The sequence below is a fragment of the Besnoitia besnoiti genome, chromosome II (assembly GCF_002563875.1).
Source record: "Besnoitia besnoiti strain Bb-Ger1 chromosome II, whole genome shotgun sequence".
In the NCBI taxonomy this organism is placed as follows: Eukaryota; Apicomplexa; class Conoidasida; order Eucoccidiorida; family Sarcocystidae; genus Besnoitia; species Besnoitia besnoiti.
In genome coordinates, this window is record NC_042357.1 from 4,448,005 (window position 1) to 4,464,199 (window position 16,195).

A 16,195-nucleotide genomic window follows, 5' to 3' on the forward strand; every position below is an offset into this window, starting at 1 on the left:
CTGAGACAAGCAAGGCTGCACGTACCTGCGGAATGTCACCTTCAAAAACGAAAAAAAAAAAAAACTGCCAGTCCTGGGCTCGTCCCACACAATCAACATATCGCTCGATGCTCCGACTAAAACTTATTATCACTTGAAACGCAAGCACTCATTCCCCGGCCGAAGCCTTCACGTGCCGTTTGGCCGAGCCTGAGAAAGAATACGCCACCGCCACCACCACGAAAAAGCACTGCCGCAAAGCAGTCTTTCACGGCACCCCACTCCCCGTTGTCGGCAAAGGAGAATAGCCGCCTCAAGGCGAATTAAAAAAAGAGGGGAACGCAACGCCGCCAACCCCTAGGTAAGGGACGGCTCCGCAGAGGCGGACCGATGAGACGGCCACCCTGCCCGGGATGCCCACATTGCCGGGTCTTAACCAAAAAGTTGGCTCGGTAATCACGACGCGAACACGTCATATCAAATCGCATGTTGCTCTGACTTCCGACATTCCGAGTGGACGGAACAACGCTAAGTCACACGAGAGACCTCTCATAGATCTTCGGTGGACTGCCGAACACGCCATGAAGAGCGTCAACATGTTGCCGTAGATTATCGGGCTGTGATGTAAAGACTGTACCCCTGCACCGCAACAGGGACCGCCACATGATAGACCTATGCTTTTTGTTCATGAGTAAGACTGCCGGCGTCTTGTCGGTATGTCTACATTCGCAAAACATATGTAGCCTGTACGAATTGCGCGTTCTCGATCGAAACAACTCAGAAATTCAACAAGCTTTCCATCCACAAACGGTAGATACACTGTTAGAAAAACAATTTCAGCAACCGCCTCCTTTACACTTGCAGTCGGTTTCATAGAGAATCGCAAGACGCCCAGAAGAGAGCAGGTCCGTTAAACAAAATGGAGCAATGGCTGTTATCCGTTTGTGAAGACCAACACTCGCCGAGGTTTTCCTCGTCTCGTCGCTTCATTGCCCCCGCGACAAGAGAGTCAGCGGGATCTCTGTGACTGCAGCACGTGCTGACTCTTGCCCTATTACCGCAGCACGTTCGACGAAACGCTTCCATGTCGCGGAAGAGCTCCGAACCCTCCTGGCGGCCATCGTGGAACCGTCCCCTCTGCTGGAATTTTAACTCCTCATCGTCGCCACCTGCGCTGCTTGACCGCCTACCAGCCTCTTGAGAGTTCATCTCCTGAAGGCGTGGGGCACGGGAGCAGTTTCCTTCAAACAAACCTGCGCTTCCACGGAGCATTATTTCAGTGAGTAGGTTTCTTTCATCGAAGTGCCCGGGCACACTCGCCCTGCTGAGTACGATGTTTTCGGTGGCCTCACTTTGCTCACAGTCTGAATTACAGTCTTCTTCGCTTGCGTGAGGAATTAGCAGCGACCCAGCCTCCTGTTTGCTTGAAGTCTCTCCTACGCGTGCCGAAAACCTATCGGAAGATGGATCTATGTCTTCGTAGAGCTTCTGGACAAGTGATGCACGATCCCGCAACACTTTTTTAGTGTCCATAATATCCTGAGTGTCGCAACACTCTTGAGCTGCGCTCGTCCCTGTCCGAGACTCCCGACTGACAACCTGTGTTCCTTCCCCTGGAAATACGGTGTGGTCGTCCTCTCGTTCCCAATCGCTGACGCAGACGAACTGCGGAACACCATCAGCGTATTTCCCATGAAACTCTTCCTCTAACCCACAATCCAAGTCTCCGGGCGTCTCACCCTCCATGTCACTGCCGCCGTCGTCCTGCCGCGCCTCAGATCCCCTAGCTTCCCGAAAAATGCTTGCTGTCGGCGATGTGACGCCCGTCCCACCACCCGGTGCAGTCATGGCCCGGCCGGACCATTCGCTGCATCGATTCCCGCCAGGTGTGACGGACCCAGAACTACTCTCCACAAACTTTTCTGCTGCAAATGCGCCCTCCCGACCCTCCCGCTGGCCATCATCCGACGACGACTGCGTGCGCAACTTGGGGCCGGTTACCGAGCCAGCACTGTCCGCCGACCCGTCGAAAGTTCCTCTCCTGACCGTGGGTGACCTGTAACTCACCCCCGCGCTCATCATAGGCGAATACGGCCCACTGAGGCTCAGGGAACAAAGGAAGCCATTCAGCGCGTCTATACTGCGGGGTGTCGTATCAATGGTCGACGCCCCTGAAGAAGCGCGCCGGCAACCCTCTTGCATCCAGAGGACTTCCGACCGTCCTGAAAAATCCGCATCCAGCTCGTGTCGTCTGGGACGCCACAAGACCCCACTGTTCTGCTTCGCAGGATGCACAGAAGTCGGGCAACTGTTGCAGCCATGGCGCTCCGAGGCCGCCCTGACATAACTAGCGCCGTTAGCAAATGAGGTCTCTTCAGCGCCGCTGTGTCTCCGCGACATCCGCGGTTGAAACCTGACCACGGCGGAGTCGTCGCCATATTGGAACTTGCCCGTGTCTGCCGGCGCCAGCGTACAATCTGTTGTCTTCCCCAAATATATCTCCTCGGCGTTTTCTTCATCACCCACTGGCCTGCCTGGACCGCGCACGCCGCTGGCGTGCAACGGTGCCATAGGAGATGGCGGGAGCATCAGCTCCTCTGGCGTCCCGCGGGTACAGAAAGACATGCTTCTCCTGTCATCGCTTCCTGCTAGAAAATGGGGACACAGCGACAGTCTTGTCTGGGGCGACGACAGTGCATATATCTCGGCGGATAGTACACCGCCACGTTCCGGCTCGGAGGCGCTTCCATTATTCGCACGTGTTGCCTGGTCGCGCTCGACAGCAGCACCTGGATCCAGGGTAGTCGCAAGCCTGACGCTATCTAGGTCGTCCTGCGAACTAGGGGAGAGAAGTTCCCACAGCCTGTTTCCGTGTGCAGCAAGAGCCCGCTCGGACACTAGCGTTGGACAGTTCGTCGTAGCGCCTGCTACTTCGCTGACCCGCGAACAGCCCGCGAGCTTTGTGTCCACGGGTGACGAGGGCCGCTGCTCGAAAGCCAGGGCGAACTTCGCACCGCAAGGCTCTTCTTGCTGAGGCTTCTTTCCGTTGTGCCTTGCACAATACAGTCCCTCCTCGCCAGCCAACGCGCCGACACGGTCTCCAAGATTCAGAAGCTTCCTGAACTCCTGCAGCTGCTGCAGCACCATCTCCTGATTACCGGCGACAGCGGCAGAAGCTTGCGTGCTGGGAGGAGATGAAGCCAAATGTAACGCGCCAACGCTCTGCAAGCGGCTCTGCACTCGCTCCTGAAATCCAACGCCTTCCGGCAGGACGTCTCCACGTTGCGCCTCGAATAAACCGGGCGACGTGTGGTTGCCGGCAGCACGGCTTTTGGGAAGTAGTACAGGAGTTGGCGGATTTTCACCTCTCCGTGCCATCGCCGCTGACTCAGCAATATGCTGCTCTCGTTCGGCATTCGGGCCTGCCCACTTGGCTGAGCTTCGTTGGGGGGGAGACAAAAAAGTCTGTCCAGCAACGGGGGACCCACGCGCCCCTGACACGGTTGTCTCCAGCCGGGCACGTCCTTGCATGACGTACGACGAAGAGGGCGAGCCAGGAACAAGCACAGGAAGACTCCCATCAGCCCCTAACGCGTCTGGTGGTACGGTGCCGATGCTGTTTCTCATCTCATTTTTCCCGTGCTGTGGATAAAGCCAAACAGAGAAGCCAAGGAGGGGATTCGGACTGGGCATGGACTGTCCCTACTAACGCCGATACTCGCGGAAGATCTAACGAACCTGCCTACCGCTTTCCACGGAAATGAATGCAGCTGCAGGCAAACTAAGCACATTCCTCAGACCAGCGCCCCGCTGACGGTGTAACCAATTGAGGGGTACGTCACAAAAAGCGTTGGTTACTTCTGCTCAGTCACCAATAGAAAACGGGCAGCCTTACCGCATGTCGGCAAAGACTCCCCGCATTGCAGCGGCCCATTTGCCATCTCACGCAGAGCGCCGTTTTATATAGCTGCCTGAACAAACGAGCAGGAAACACGCGACGACCGTAACAACATCACCCACGGAGTGCCACGTCCGCGTCAAATCGTCTTTGGGAAACGCCCTGACGAGCGGCAGAAACAGAAGCCCAAGAGAAGTCAAGTGGCTCACCACTGACGCCAGTAGCCGGAACACTTTTGCTTACCTCCTGGACAGGATGACAGAGAATCGACTCCATACGGCATCGACAAGGCGTATGTCCCAGCGGCACCACTGTTCGGCTTGCTACAGCCCAAGGCGCTACGGAGTGGAGATCCCTGCTCGTGGACAGCGTGTAGGATTCACGGAAAAATGCTACCGCTAACGGGTCGCGACGCAGGCAGTCCGAACAGAGGTCCATTCTCCTCACTCCTCTTACCCCGTCGCTCTCAGTTCGTGGACTCGGTGCGCGTAGTGACAACCCGGTATCGTGCACGCTCCGCCCCGCTTCACATTAGGACAGATGGATGTCTTCCTCAGGTCTGGGCACTCTCGCAGCTCGAATAAACTGTGAGCGAACTGACACGAGAATCCCCTGTCGCAGCGACCTTTGTGATACCATGGACATATTTTCGTCTACGAACAAGACAGGACTCACCACACGAGGATCGGGGATGTCCGTTGTCCAGCGCCTGTTGCAACCGCGCTAGCTCAAGAGTGGCACGGCTGCGAAGATAAACTACTCCCTGACTCTGCACCTTCCCCTGGTTAACACACGCTGCCGGCAAGTACCGGATCTCAGGTGCAAGTATTCACTGCTCCCACGATCAAGGGTGCTGGAGCCTAGGCAGCTTCTTTCGTCGATCGCCCTCATACCCTCAGCACGCACGATGACCTTTTCGTGGCAGTGGGTCATTTCATCCATACGCGACGACGTTCATCAACAAGAGGCACCGTTCACATCCACACGGATGCCACGACCGTGCAGGCTGCAGCTATCAAGTCACGAGCTTACCTTGAAAAACTGAAGCTTTCTTGGTGTTTGTGCACGTTGTAGCCGGGGCGCATCCAAATCAACGCCACTGCGATTTGGCAGTAAACGCGTCGGGGCTCGCGTGCATTTTCCACCTTTTGTCGCGCTAGACTGGACTTCATCTTTGCTCACGTCGAGGTTGCCTTGCGCCGGACGCGAAATCCCAAGCTGAGCGCATCGCCCGTCCGGCGCTCTGTTGCCCACGAGGCGACCACGCCCCGCCAATGACTGTGACGGCATCGACTTCACCGTGACAGTACTGCTACCAAAACGCTGCTAACGCGAGGGTCCGAGGTGATTCCGCGGTAGCGTTGGGTTGGACACGCAACTGACTCGAAACCGACCTCGAAAAACAAATCCCTTCCACAGCAGCTACAAAGCGTTAATCCGTCAGTAATCCGAGGGAGCGCCAGCCACGCCCTGTAAACTAACCCCCCTATAAAACCTTTGTTACAACCCTTTGTCGTTGCTTTTATCACTTCAGACACCAAGAAACGGGAAAGCCGCGTTGTGGAAACACGCAAGAAAACATCTCCGCGATCACGGTGGCGCAAGCGGTTGGAGTTCGCGGACACCGTCATCCACGTAATTCCGTTAAACGGACACGCTAACTCTCGACCTTGCTACCAATGCGGAACCACGTCAGCCACCTGAGGCATTCCAGATTCGCCCGTTGAGGCCAAGCCGCGCCGAACCGTCCCTCCCCCCCGCCCTTCAACCGCTGTCTGCCAACTCTTGTACCCGTTTGCCGCTAAGGTCTCGTTGAGGACATTCGGTTGAACAACAGCTTCGGCTAGCGTTTACTCCCTGAATATGCCACAGGAGGCCAGGGTATGTCAGTCCTCGACTAAATCCTGGAGGCACGGGTGAACAGACGCCGACAGGTGCGGCTGCACCTCTCAAGTCGAACTTTGTGCGCAACACTACGTGCGCCGCGCCTCTACTGTCCTTCGAGATGCTCGCTAACTCGCATTCCGCTTGTCATTCTTCCGCATGGAGGCAGAGTGAGGATGTCAACAGACCTAGACAAAAGAGGGGAGCGCCCTCTCTCCCCTACACGGCCGACTGCGGTCTCTGTCGAGCGCTGCGACAGTATCCTCATCAACAGCGACTCTCTTCGTAAACGAGCCTGTTCGATTCAGACGTTAAAAAACACTGCAACCCTCTGAACACGCGGCTAAAAACGCTCGGATGCGAGGACGAGCACTGCCATCCGAACTCCGCCTGCCGTCCCCGGCGCGACTCCTGCCTACACCGGCCTCCCGCTTTCCACGCCAAAACACTGTGGAATCGTTCAAGAACATGCCGCTTGCTGGCACAGCACCGAATGCAGCGTTGTTGCCAGATAATGTGATCTCACGCCCTGGATGAACACTCCAGAGAAGAAAGTCGTACAGAGATTGTCAGTTGCTGGCGCCCCTGCTCTGCTGCAGAGAAAGCATCGGGGCTGTGGTGGCTGTCTCCCAGTGGTGACGCGCGTCAGGAGGTCGCAGCGAGGCACTGAACGGCCCCTCGGCACACAGGAAAAACAGTCATCCGTAACCGCGGAAAACGAGAAAACCGCATGCGCGACAGGAGCCCCATTTTCGTATTCTGCCACTGCGAAGTGAAAGTCTGTTTTTCTTGTCGACCTGTTGGTTAAGGAGGCGGTTGGCGGCAGCGAACCGCACATAGCCGCACATTCTCAACCGCCTGCAGTCGCAAGGCGCCGTCGCGTGGCTGATCCGAACCCCCGACGACGGCGGCGGCCCCTTACCTTCGATGCTCTTCTGAGCTCGACGTACTGGACCTGCCTATCCGAGCCGCTGGAGCGCGGGACAACAGACGCTTGCCGTCAACTATCGGTTGGTGGCGAGAGGTAGGCACCGACAGCGCGGGGAGACACGTGCGCTCTACAGGACGGCAGACGCACTTGATGCTGGTCACGGTGCAATATCTGTCGCCGGTGCAGGCCAAAGAGAAACCCTTCCGCGCCCAAGAGGCTCCAGCACCCGCTGGAAAAGAAGTCGCTGGTGCTCCGCAAGCGCAGCAGGAAAGAAAACATCAGCCACGAAGAACAGCGGACTGCGCCCGTCTTTCCGAACTGTTGAGCCACGGGTTGTCGGAACTTAGTGCCGGAAGATGCCACGGGGAAGAAGGGTCACTGTTGAATAACTGTCGACTTGGGTACGGGCACGGCCGCTGCACATCAGGACCGCCAGCACAGCCTAGCATCTCCAGCACCTACTCGCCTACCTTCATGAGCCGCGTCACGCAGTTCCGACGGTTGAGAGGGACATGAGCTGCTGTCGACGCGCCAGGGACGGGCGAATGACGGCAGGCGCAACGACGCTCACGGTCCCTGGTCTGCTCCATCGAAGGATACCAACGTTTTCAGGTTCCACGTGCACTGCTGATGGCGGCACTAAGGAAAACCGAGTGACTAAACGGCTCTCGTGTGGCGCAGAGCAAACCACCGCTGCTATGGGTTGTAGCCATCCGCTCGCTCCACGAATGAACGGAAAGGATTACTGTAACTGCAGCACTCGAGGAAGTCCATCGGACACGAGCTCGGCTGCTGAACGTCCGCTGTGGGCTCGGACCCCGCAGGGGGTGCGGGTGCACGACGGGGAGCATGGCCCGGGATATGCAATACTGCGATGACTAGCAGATGCGTTGTGTCTAAGATTTGCCGGTGGCCTTCTCCTGTATCGCCACCACGATTATTTGGCGGCGGCGGCAGCAGTTATCTCCCTAGCTACAAGCCAACCCATGTGAGCGGGGTAAGCGCTTCAGGAACTGTTTGGCGCACAAGTGACCGCTGCTTCTCATGATCAACAGCAAGGCTGAGGGAAAGATTTAGATGGAGCGTATCCGACTTGTACTCCGGGAGTCGCCACCCCCGTGCGCGCCCGCATACAAGGAATAAGGAGCAGTAAAACGCAAAAACGTGCGTTGAACAAAAATTGTAGAAAGTTCCAGAGTCTGGCGTGTTCCTGCGTCGACATCTTTTCTTACGAGCCAGCCTCCAGATTCGCCACCAGCCAATTGGCTTGTACACGCGTGTTTAGTTTGAAGATGCGGAGTGATACAAGGTATCGTGAGTGTACTGCCCCGCTGATCCGAACGAAGGAACGCTGCAGGCAAAGACTACGCTGACTCAAACCCGTTAACCTACGCGTTCCCAGTACCCGCCTAGAGTGTTGCGGATTGCTTTCCAGCCCCCACCAGGAGAGAAGCCTGGTCGGCCGCTGAAGGGTCCCTTGGATGCTGGTTTCTTGCTTTCTGAGGCTGATATGAAGCATGCGAATTCACCCTTGGACCTTCTGTAAAGAAGAGGGAGTCTTCTTGCCATGACCTGGCTTCCCCTACAACGCATTTCGGGACAGGTCGTACAATTTTCTTCACTATCCACTGGTGTGGATATCTGCGTGCCGTCTAATCGTGGGCGCGGCAACCGTGCATTGGAGGCAACTCCCAGTTGTGGTTAGTGTGCCAACCACACGTAGATTGTCCGTGACGGCAGCACAGTAACAGCTACTCTAAACAGTTGCCAAAGCCAGGAAACTATGTACCTCGTTCTTGTGGCATTTAGAGGCGCCACCCAGGAACGTCTAGCCTTGAAATTTCCTTTCACGGTATTCGTACACGGGACCGGCTCTCCTCCTCTCCAACAGGCATGAGACGCGTGAGAAAAACAGTGGACTCACAGAACAGTAACGGAAAGGTCCGTTACTTTACCACTCTTACCACGTAGAGCATGGAAACGTTGACGTGGTGCCCGCCGGGGAGCGGAGACGCGATCCCCCCGCAGGGACTGGCGAGGCAGCGCACTTCTGCGGTGTCCCGAAAGACATAGTATTCAGATCTCTTTCTGACGGCCGACGGCTAGAGCGAGCGTTTGAGGAGAGCTGCAGCTCACACTGTTGACGCCGTGGGAGCGCGTGCTTTCTGGTACGAGAGACAGCCCGCGGTGAAAACGGCGATTGCGCGAGGCAAGTGCGCGAAGTCGCAGCTCTTCTGCCGAACCTCAGCCACGGCACATGCTTGAAGACCGTACGTCTGCCGAAGCACCGCCTCGCCATTGACCTCTAGCAATTTCATAGAGTTAAGAGCGTGTTTCACGAGACCGCCGGGAAACACCATCCAAAGCGAGTTTTTAATCTCTCTTCCGGGGACGCGAACCACTGAGAATCGTCACCGGCACAACGCACAGGATGCGCGTTGTGCCGGTGCGGCCGATACCACGCTGTGTGCAAGTTCGGCCGAGACTTGATCCTGAGTTCGCCGCTGAAGCGATTTCGTCTTTTCTGCTTCTTATTACGTTTTCAAATTTCGTTTCCAGTGCGCCTAGGGGAAAGGGATGTCCAAGGTCTGGACGAGACAGCCCCGGACTCAGCTTTCGAGTGCCCCGGCTGTCTGGTCACGGCATATTCCGTATACGACACAGTCACTTATACTTCGAGATAATGTTATCAGCGAGGACGCAAGGGTAGTCTGAGCGAAGACGTGCTCAAGCATAGCCTGATGCAGGAAAACAACAAAGGTGGGACGCCTCTGTGAGTAACTAAGATTACAATGGGTGCCACGGCGGTTGCGTACGCTGCAGCTCTGCTGTGGCTTGCTCCGTACCACATCATCAGAGCTGTCACAACTGGTTCCTCCAGTGGATGCTTGTCGAATGCATTCGCCTCGGAGTGTGCGACAGACCTACAGCTTGAAGACGCCTCCACAAAAACATTCGCCGAGTCTCCCGAGGAGAATGTGGGCGCGGACCTCGAAGCAGGCATACCCGGTGAGAAAACTTCAGGAGAGTTCCAGGCAGAGAGGAGCAAATGGCGGGGGGTTCGAACGAGCCGTTTGTCGCATGTGCTCCTGTCCAATTACCAGCAAGGACGGGACCACCATGCAGGCGGGGCGATTGCCTCCAGAACTATGTGAGGCATCGGAACTGACACACCTGCATCCAGTCCAAGAGCATGTATAAGCATACTCCCTGCTTAGTTCATTTCGCTTCAGTATCTCTCCGTTTGGTCCCGCGGATTCGGACAGACCCGTTTGCACCACAGAAGAGTAGTAATGAAGAGCTATTAAGCTCGGTCTGCGGTCGTGGGATACGGAGGGGCGAAGAGCTGAGAAACGACATCACGCTTGCCATACCTACGGAAGCCGCACTCAGATGTACGCACGACCTCACGAGATCAAACTGCTTGTCCGTGTGGACTGCACTGACATGCTTCCAGAGGTGTGGGTCGCCTCTCGATGCAGCGCGCCTCCATGAGCTATTTCTTTTGGATCGTGCAGCACATTTTGATCTGGTCGTGATCGGAGGTGGCAGCGGCGGCATCGCGTGTGCGCGGCGGGCTGCCAGCTATGGCGCCTCTGTGGCGATTGTGGAGAAGGCGACCATCGGCGGAACATGCGTGAACCTGGGATGCATGCCAAAAAAGGTGTGTTAGGTGGGGATGTAGCAACAGCTTCACAGAGTTTCAGCCATACGACATTAGATTGTCTTGCGCCCTAACAACTGCATGCTCACCCGAACAACGCGGTTGCTGAGTGTTTCGTACTTCTTATTTGCTTACCTGCTTACACTGACTGTTGGCTCCCTTCTGCTGCCGGACACTTCACCTTTCGGGCTGGCGTACACTTCATCAGCGAGCGGCCAGTGGCACCAACCATAATCAGCAGCGACGCTTCAGTTTCATTGCTGTTTCCCACATGGAATCGAACTTTCTTGCGGCAGAGATGCAACTGTTTCCGCTGTCTACGCTATCGTCGTGATCGGGGAAACTGCTAGATCTTATGAATGAATTTTGTGTAGTTTGCAACAATCCCGTGGCGACATTCGCGGAGGTAAGATACCTCAGTTGGCTGCGTGCTTTTGTTCCATGTGGCTTCGTGCTTTTCATCGCTTGCGCTATCAGATGCATTTTGTCTCGCGGGTACGGGTAGACGGGCTGTGCGGGCGTCTGAGGCGGCGACCCACACCGTGAGACAGTGAGATGGTGCCTGTGTCTGAAGGTGAACAACTCCATGACACTATGATCGCGCTTGCCCCCTGCAGGTCATGTGGCTGGCTGCTAACCTCGGAGATGCGTTGGACGCGATGCCTCATTATGGTTTTTCGTTTCCTGGTTCTTCACTCGATGCACAAGTCGACGCACTGGCATCTGAGGTGCCTCGGAACGCGTCGCGGGGCGGCGTTGCATTTTCGTGGGAGAAACTACGAGAGAGTCGAGATGCGTACGTATCGCGGCTGCGGAATACGTTTGAGAAGCTGCTCCAAGAGGCGAATATCAAGGTGTTCCGCGGGACTGGCAAGTTGGAGGCTGACGTCGAGTTACCAAAAACATCCCAGGCACGCAGAGCCCGCGAGCGGGACCAGCGTCACACAGTGCTGATTGAAGACCACCGTGGAGGTGTCACGCGAGTGACTGCCGCTCATGTCCTTATCGCGACAGGTAAAGCAACACGAAAGCGGCCCGCTGTCTTGTTTGTGTGGTGAACTTGCAACGGCGGAACGCAGCTGGCATGTAACTCCCGGCACCAAATGGGAGGGACGCTCCTGTGGAGGATTTGCAGTGCGTCCGACCCTGACCGCCCCTGCGCTTTCTTGGCGCGTCTCCGAGATTCGAACATCGCACGCCTGAAATGGAGCCAGACACTGCGCGTACGTGGGTTCGGCTCGCGTCCGCATGGCTCTCGACGCATTCTGAGAGAGGCTGTGGGAACTGGAAGTGAAGACAGCCTACCTGCTCTCTGTAAACCGCAGCGCTGAATCGACTTCAGCATCTTACGCGCCTACGTCACCGTTCCAGCGAAGAGGCACGCGGTTCCAGAACCGCAGGTTGTCCTGTGATCACGTGGCAGCATGCATGTCTGCTTTAGCAAGTGGCCTGTGCTTCAACAGCACGAGGCTAGCACGACAAGGAAACATTGTTCACTTTGATAATATATGGTGATATCCATGTGATCTCGTTGACTGCGGCGCCCAGGCACAAGGCGTCAAATCCTCAATGTCCCGGGGGCGGAATTCGCGATCAGCAGTGACGGCTTCTTCCGCATTGAGCACCTGCCACGACGTGTAGCGGTTGTTGGCAGCGGCTACGTGAGTGCGGAGCTGGCTGGGATCCTGCGGCGTCTGGGAGTCGAAGTCTACGTCTTTATGCGAGGCCACAGACAACTGAAGAGCTTCGACAAGGAAACGGTTGAGAGACTCGAAAAGATACAGATCGAGTCTGGAATCCGCGTAAGTCCCCGGAGGGCAGCGATCGAATGTAGTAAAAATGCCGTTGATGGGAAGACATCGTTACTCTCTTTCAAGGAGGAATACAGTTTCATGAAGAAAGTTCGTGTGTGTATTAGGCTGTTGTGGAATTTCCAATGTAGCTGAGGAATAGATAGTTCAGTCCTCTTGCAAAATCTTGGCTCTCACAAGCTGACATGTTCAGACAACCGCCCACCGCTGGCGAGTTTTCACGTGGTCAAATTTTTGTTTGTTGTCCTTGGTAGATATACAAAGGCGTCAACGTGGTAGAAATTTCACTAGCCAAGGCGGACGGGACGAACATTTTGCCGGCTTACACGTTTGAACGCCAGAATGAGGGGCGAGAATCTCTCGGCGAGGCATGTCTAACAGTGCATCTGGACAACGGAGATGCGCACTACGGATTCGACCAAGTTATCATGGCTGTCAGCCCCGCTCCATCAGTAGAGGGTATTGGGCTGGAGGAGGCGCGGGTCAAGGTCGACGTGAATACCGGGGGCTTCATTGTCGTCGACAAGTTCCAGAATACCAGTGTTCCTGGAGTCTACGCCGTAGGAGATGTCACGGGAAAGGTACGTTGCTCTTTGCTGGCGGCCTCCTTCAGACGTCCTCGCCAGCATCGTCTGCGCGTGGGCGAAGCGATTTCCGATTGGGGGAGAGCCCTGCGCCGGAGTGAGATGTTCCTTGTGGTGCGTCGACTACGTGACCTCCGGGGGCATGAACATGGCGGGGCCTGTGAGACTGTGATCGTTACAGCTGGGTGAGACTTGGAAAGTAAACAACACGCGGCACTTGTCCGGAGGCGTTTTTTAGTCAAAGTCAGGTGAACTCTGTCGTTTTGGCGTGGAGCTCTTCGAGTCTGTCAGCACGCGGGAACGCGCCGCGACAGCTGAATCCGGCGTTCTCGCGTTTTCAAGGCAACACTCTTGTACTGCTCCACCAACCTCAAAATAGTTCTGTAGTTGCCTCTCGTGTGCCGTCGGTACAGGCCATGTTGGCTCCTGCGGCTGTGGCCGCCGGTCGTCTTCTTGCGGACCGACTTTTTGGAGGAAACAGAGACGCCCATCATGATCTGCCATTCGTCCCAACAGTCCTTTTCTCTCAGCCTGCACTAGCTGCAGTCGGCTTGACAGAGGAAGAAGCAAAAGCACGCTACGGGGAAGAGAACATCAATGTAAGGGAAAAGGAAACATGATTTTGCCACGTTTTTTTGTGGGATGACGTGCTCACGAGAGATCATGAGTCACGTTTCCATGGTGCTCTTGCCCGAAAGCGAACCTCTACGACAACTTTGCCCACGTACAGCAACGGCTTCTGGTCATGGACCTTGGGGAGGATACCGGGGGCCGAACGAGGACTGTGCGTGGCGTTGGATTACCTTGCAGTGTGCAAACTATTGGTGCTCTTCCTCAAAGAAGCCGCGGACCCCATTTCAGAGCAGTCAGGCAGTCGCTCTGCGCGGCAGGTGCGGTGCTTGTTTCTTCGTTTGCTCGCCTTGTAAGTCAGGTAGAGAAAAGTTATTTCGTGGACGACAAACGTTTCAGTTTCGTCTCGCACGGCACGTATTCGCCGGTATTCTTTCAGGTATACAAGTCCACCTTTGTGGATTCCTTCTACGCGGCGTGGAGTATTCCTGCGTCAGAGAAGCCCAGGTCTTTTGTCAAGATGGTATGCCTGAAGACGGCAGGCGACAAAGTTCTGGGTCTGCATCTCCTTGGGCGCGGTGCGGAAGAAATACTCCAGGGTTTTGCACTAGCAATAAAACTGGTGAGACTTGGCTAACCTCAGAAGAAGACGCATATGAACTTGTCAGTTCAAAAAACCCTTTGTCTCGGTTGGTGTTGAGCCACTCATGGATACCATATGGCGATATGTAATCACCATGACCGCGTAACGGCATGACGGGCACGCCTCAGCGTGTTTCCACGAGGATCAGCAGGGGTGACAATAGCAGGCCTCACACTTAGCGTGGTTTCAGGGGGAGTTTTGTGAACAGAGGATCTAGCAGGAGGAGCGGTCTCTTGCAGGGGAAAGCTGAATGGATAGGGCTACGCATTCAAATTGACAGCCGTGCATGTGTGCGACTTTGCAGGGAGCAACGAAGGAAGACTTCAACAGCTGCTTAGCCATCCATCCAACTGCTGCAGAGGAGGTCGTGACCTTGCCCGATGAGAAGAAGACGCGGACAGTGGCGCCGAAGGATTCTAGGCTATGAGCTTCCTTCTATCTGACTAAGTAGAATCATAAGAAGGGTGCAGGTCAGACCTATCAAGCTGCAAGGTCACAGCTATTGAGTTGCAGGGAAACACCGCTTGTCGGGTCATGTGTTTCGCAGTGACAATTCCCCATACACTCTCGGGACGGCACTACCTGGTGGTAGTAGGTTTCGCGTCCCCCACGGCCAGGGCCGTATCACAACGCGGAAGCGTAGAAGACTGCCTTCGAGTTTGCTTGAAGTTGGGCAGAAATCTATACAGCATAGTCGTTGCGGACACTGTTATTGTTATTTACATGTGCCTTGTCATGCGCAAGCTCCTAATCGGGTATTTTTGCTTCGTTCTGGCGAGGCGGAAAGTCACCGTCTCCTCTGTGTAACAACCAAATGAGGTCTCGGTGTGCTCGTTGGTCACCTTCCTTTAGAGGGGACCGCCGGGCTCTAGTCGCGAGCCCGTGCATCGCTGGCGGCTCGTGTCAATCTTGTGACAAAAATTTCGATATATACATCATAGGGGTCAACTGCTGGAGACCCCACTGCGGACACGAGTGGATGTGCCGATCTTGGGGCCGCCTCCGCCGAAAGCCTATCCTGTGCGCTGGACAACGAATCAACAATCACAACAAAAGGACCCAGCTGCGAATCAGTCACGGTTTGCTGAGGGAAGTCAGTTGCCTGAACTATGCTGCAGGCATATTCCTGGAGCATGTTCGAGACAGCTAGACTGCAAGTAGTCACTAGATCGTGTAGAGGCCGCGACTGATTCATCAATGTGGTTGTCAGTGAAGTCGTCATTGTGCACACCCTAATCTCAAAGAACTCTGGCCCTTGTGGAACCATGAGCGCTCTCTAAAGCTAAGCTCCGTCATACATTCGGCTGAGACTGATGGTATGCGCACGACGTGGGACTCTATATAGCCCTCAGGTGGCCTGAAGTTCTCGCAGCAGCTGCTCATGTGACAGATATAGCTCACTTGACGGTAGCTTCCTCCCAGCGGCAGTAAAGAACCAGAGCTCATATCTGTAGGGGCCATACGGTTCCAGCGTTGTCATTCTAACAAGCGCCTTCAAACGGGTTCAAAGAAAGACCAAGTTTCTGGATTTCTACGAGAATGGTTGATAATTCTAACTCAGGATGCATGTTCGCCATGCTGTATCATATTCGTGGCTGCCAGAAATGGAGGCATCCGTCAGTTGGAAAACATGCGTTTTGTTAACTGACCAGGAACATCTTGTTCTCCATACGAGGAGCCCATATGGCACGCGACCAAGAGGAATACCCGATGCCAATGCGTCTGCGGACGTGGTGGCTACCGGCTCCTTGGGTGCACGGGACATGCCACTTCTCTCACTTGGAAGTCCCTCCGTAATCTGGATCATTCCCAAATGCCAGCAAGAGCAATGCATGCCGGAGATGGGACGCACCGAAGTATTGCTCCCCTGTAACCGGAAGGCTACCGGTCTTCCTCGCGGCTTCATTCCCCGAACAGCCTCACACCTCCGTCGGAAGTAAAAGTGCAAGCTGTTGTTATGTTACGCCAACAAGATAATTTGAAAAATCTGTTTCTTCTGCGGTGACGTTCAATCTGTGTGACAGGCAAGTCAGTGCTCTACGGGATCAGCCGCTTGCTAACTCTCTGTATTCCCCACTGTGCTAGCCACGATTCAGCCAGAAGAAAATAAAGATAGGCTCTCGTGTTGGCACGTGGCAACGGGATGCGAAGTATAGCGTTTACGGTAGCTAAACTCTATGAGTGTGTAACATGAAAGTATGGTCTACACGATGTATGCGCCGCATCACATC

At 55.3% G+C, this 16,195-nt stretch overlaps 2 protein-coding genes across 2 annotated transcripts; one reads left to right on the forward strand and one right to left on the reverse strand.

The window, feature by feature from the left end:
* Positions 1-849: 849 nt before the first annotated feature.
* Positions 850-5,049, reverse strand: BESB_039790 (zinc finger (CCCH type) motif-containing protein; the record flags this gene model as incomplete). The annotated part of the gene is made up of 3 exons (XM_029362565.1): positions 850-3,621; positions 3,875-3,950; positions 4,910-5,049. The coding sequence occupies 3 exons, from the start codon at positions 5,047-5,049 to the stop codon at positions 850-852; spliced, it is 2,988 nt and encodes a 995-aa protein (XP_029221530.1).
* A 4,435-nt stretch (positions 5,050-9,484) lies between these two features.
* Positions 9,485-14,391, forward strand: BESB_039800 (NADPH-glutathione reductase; the record flags this gene model as incomplete). The annotated part of the gene is made up of 8 exons (XM_029362566.1): positions 9,485-9,701; positions 10,175-10,356; positions 10,974-11,370; positions 11,905-12,158; positions 12,422-12,748; positions 13,165-13,350; positions 13,761-13,943; positions 14,269-14,391. The coding sequence occupies 8 exons, from the start codon at positions 9,485-9,487 to the stop codon at positions 14,389-14,391; spliced, it is 1,869 nt and encodes a 622-aa protein (XP_029221531.1).
* Between the last annotated feature and the right edge of the window lie 1,804 nt (positions 14,392-16,195).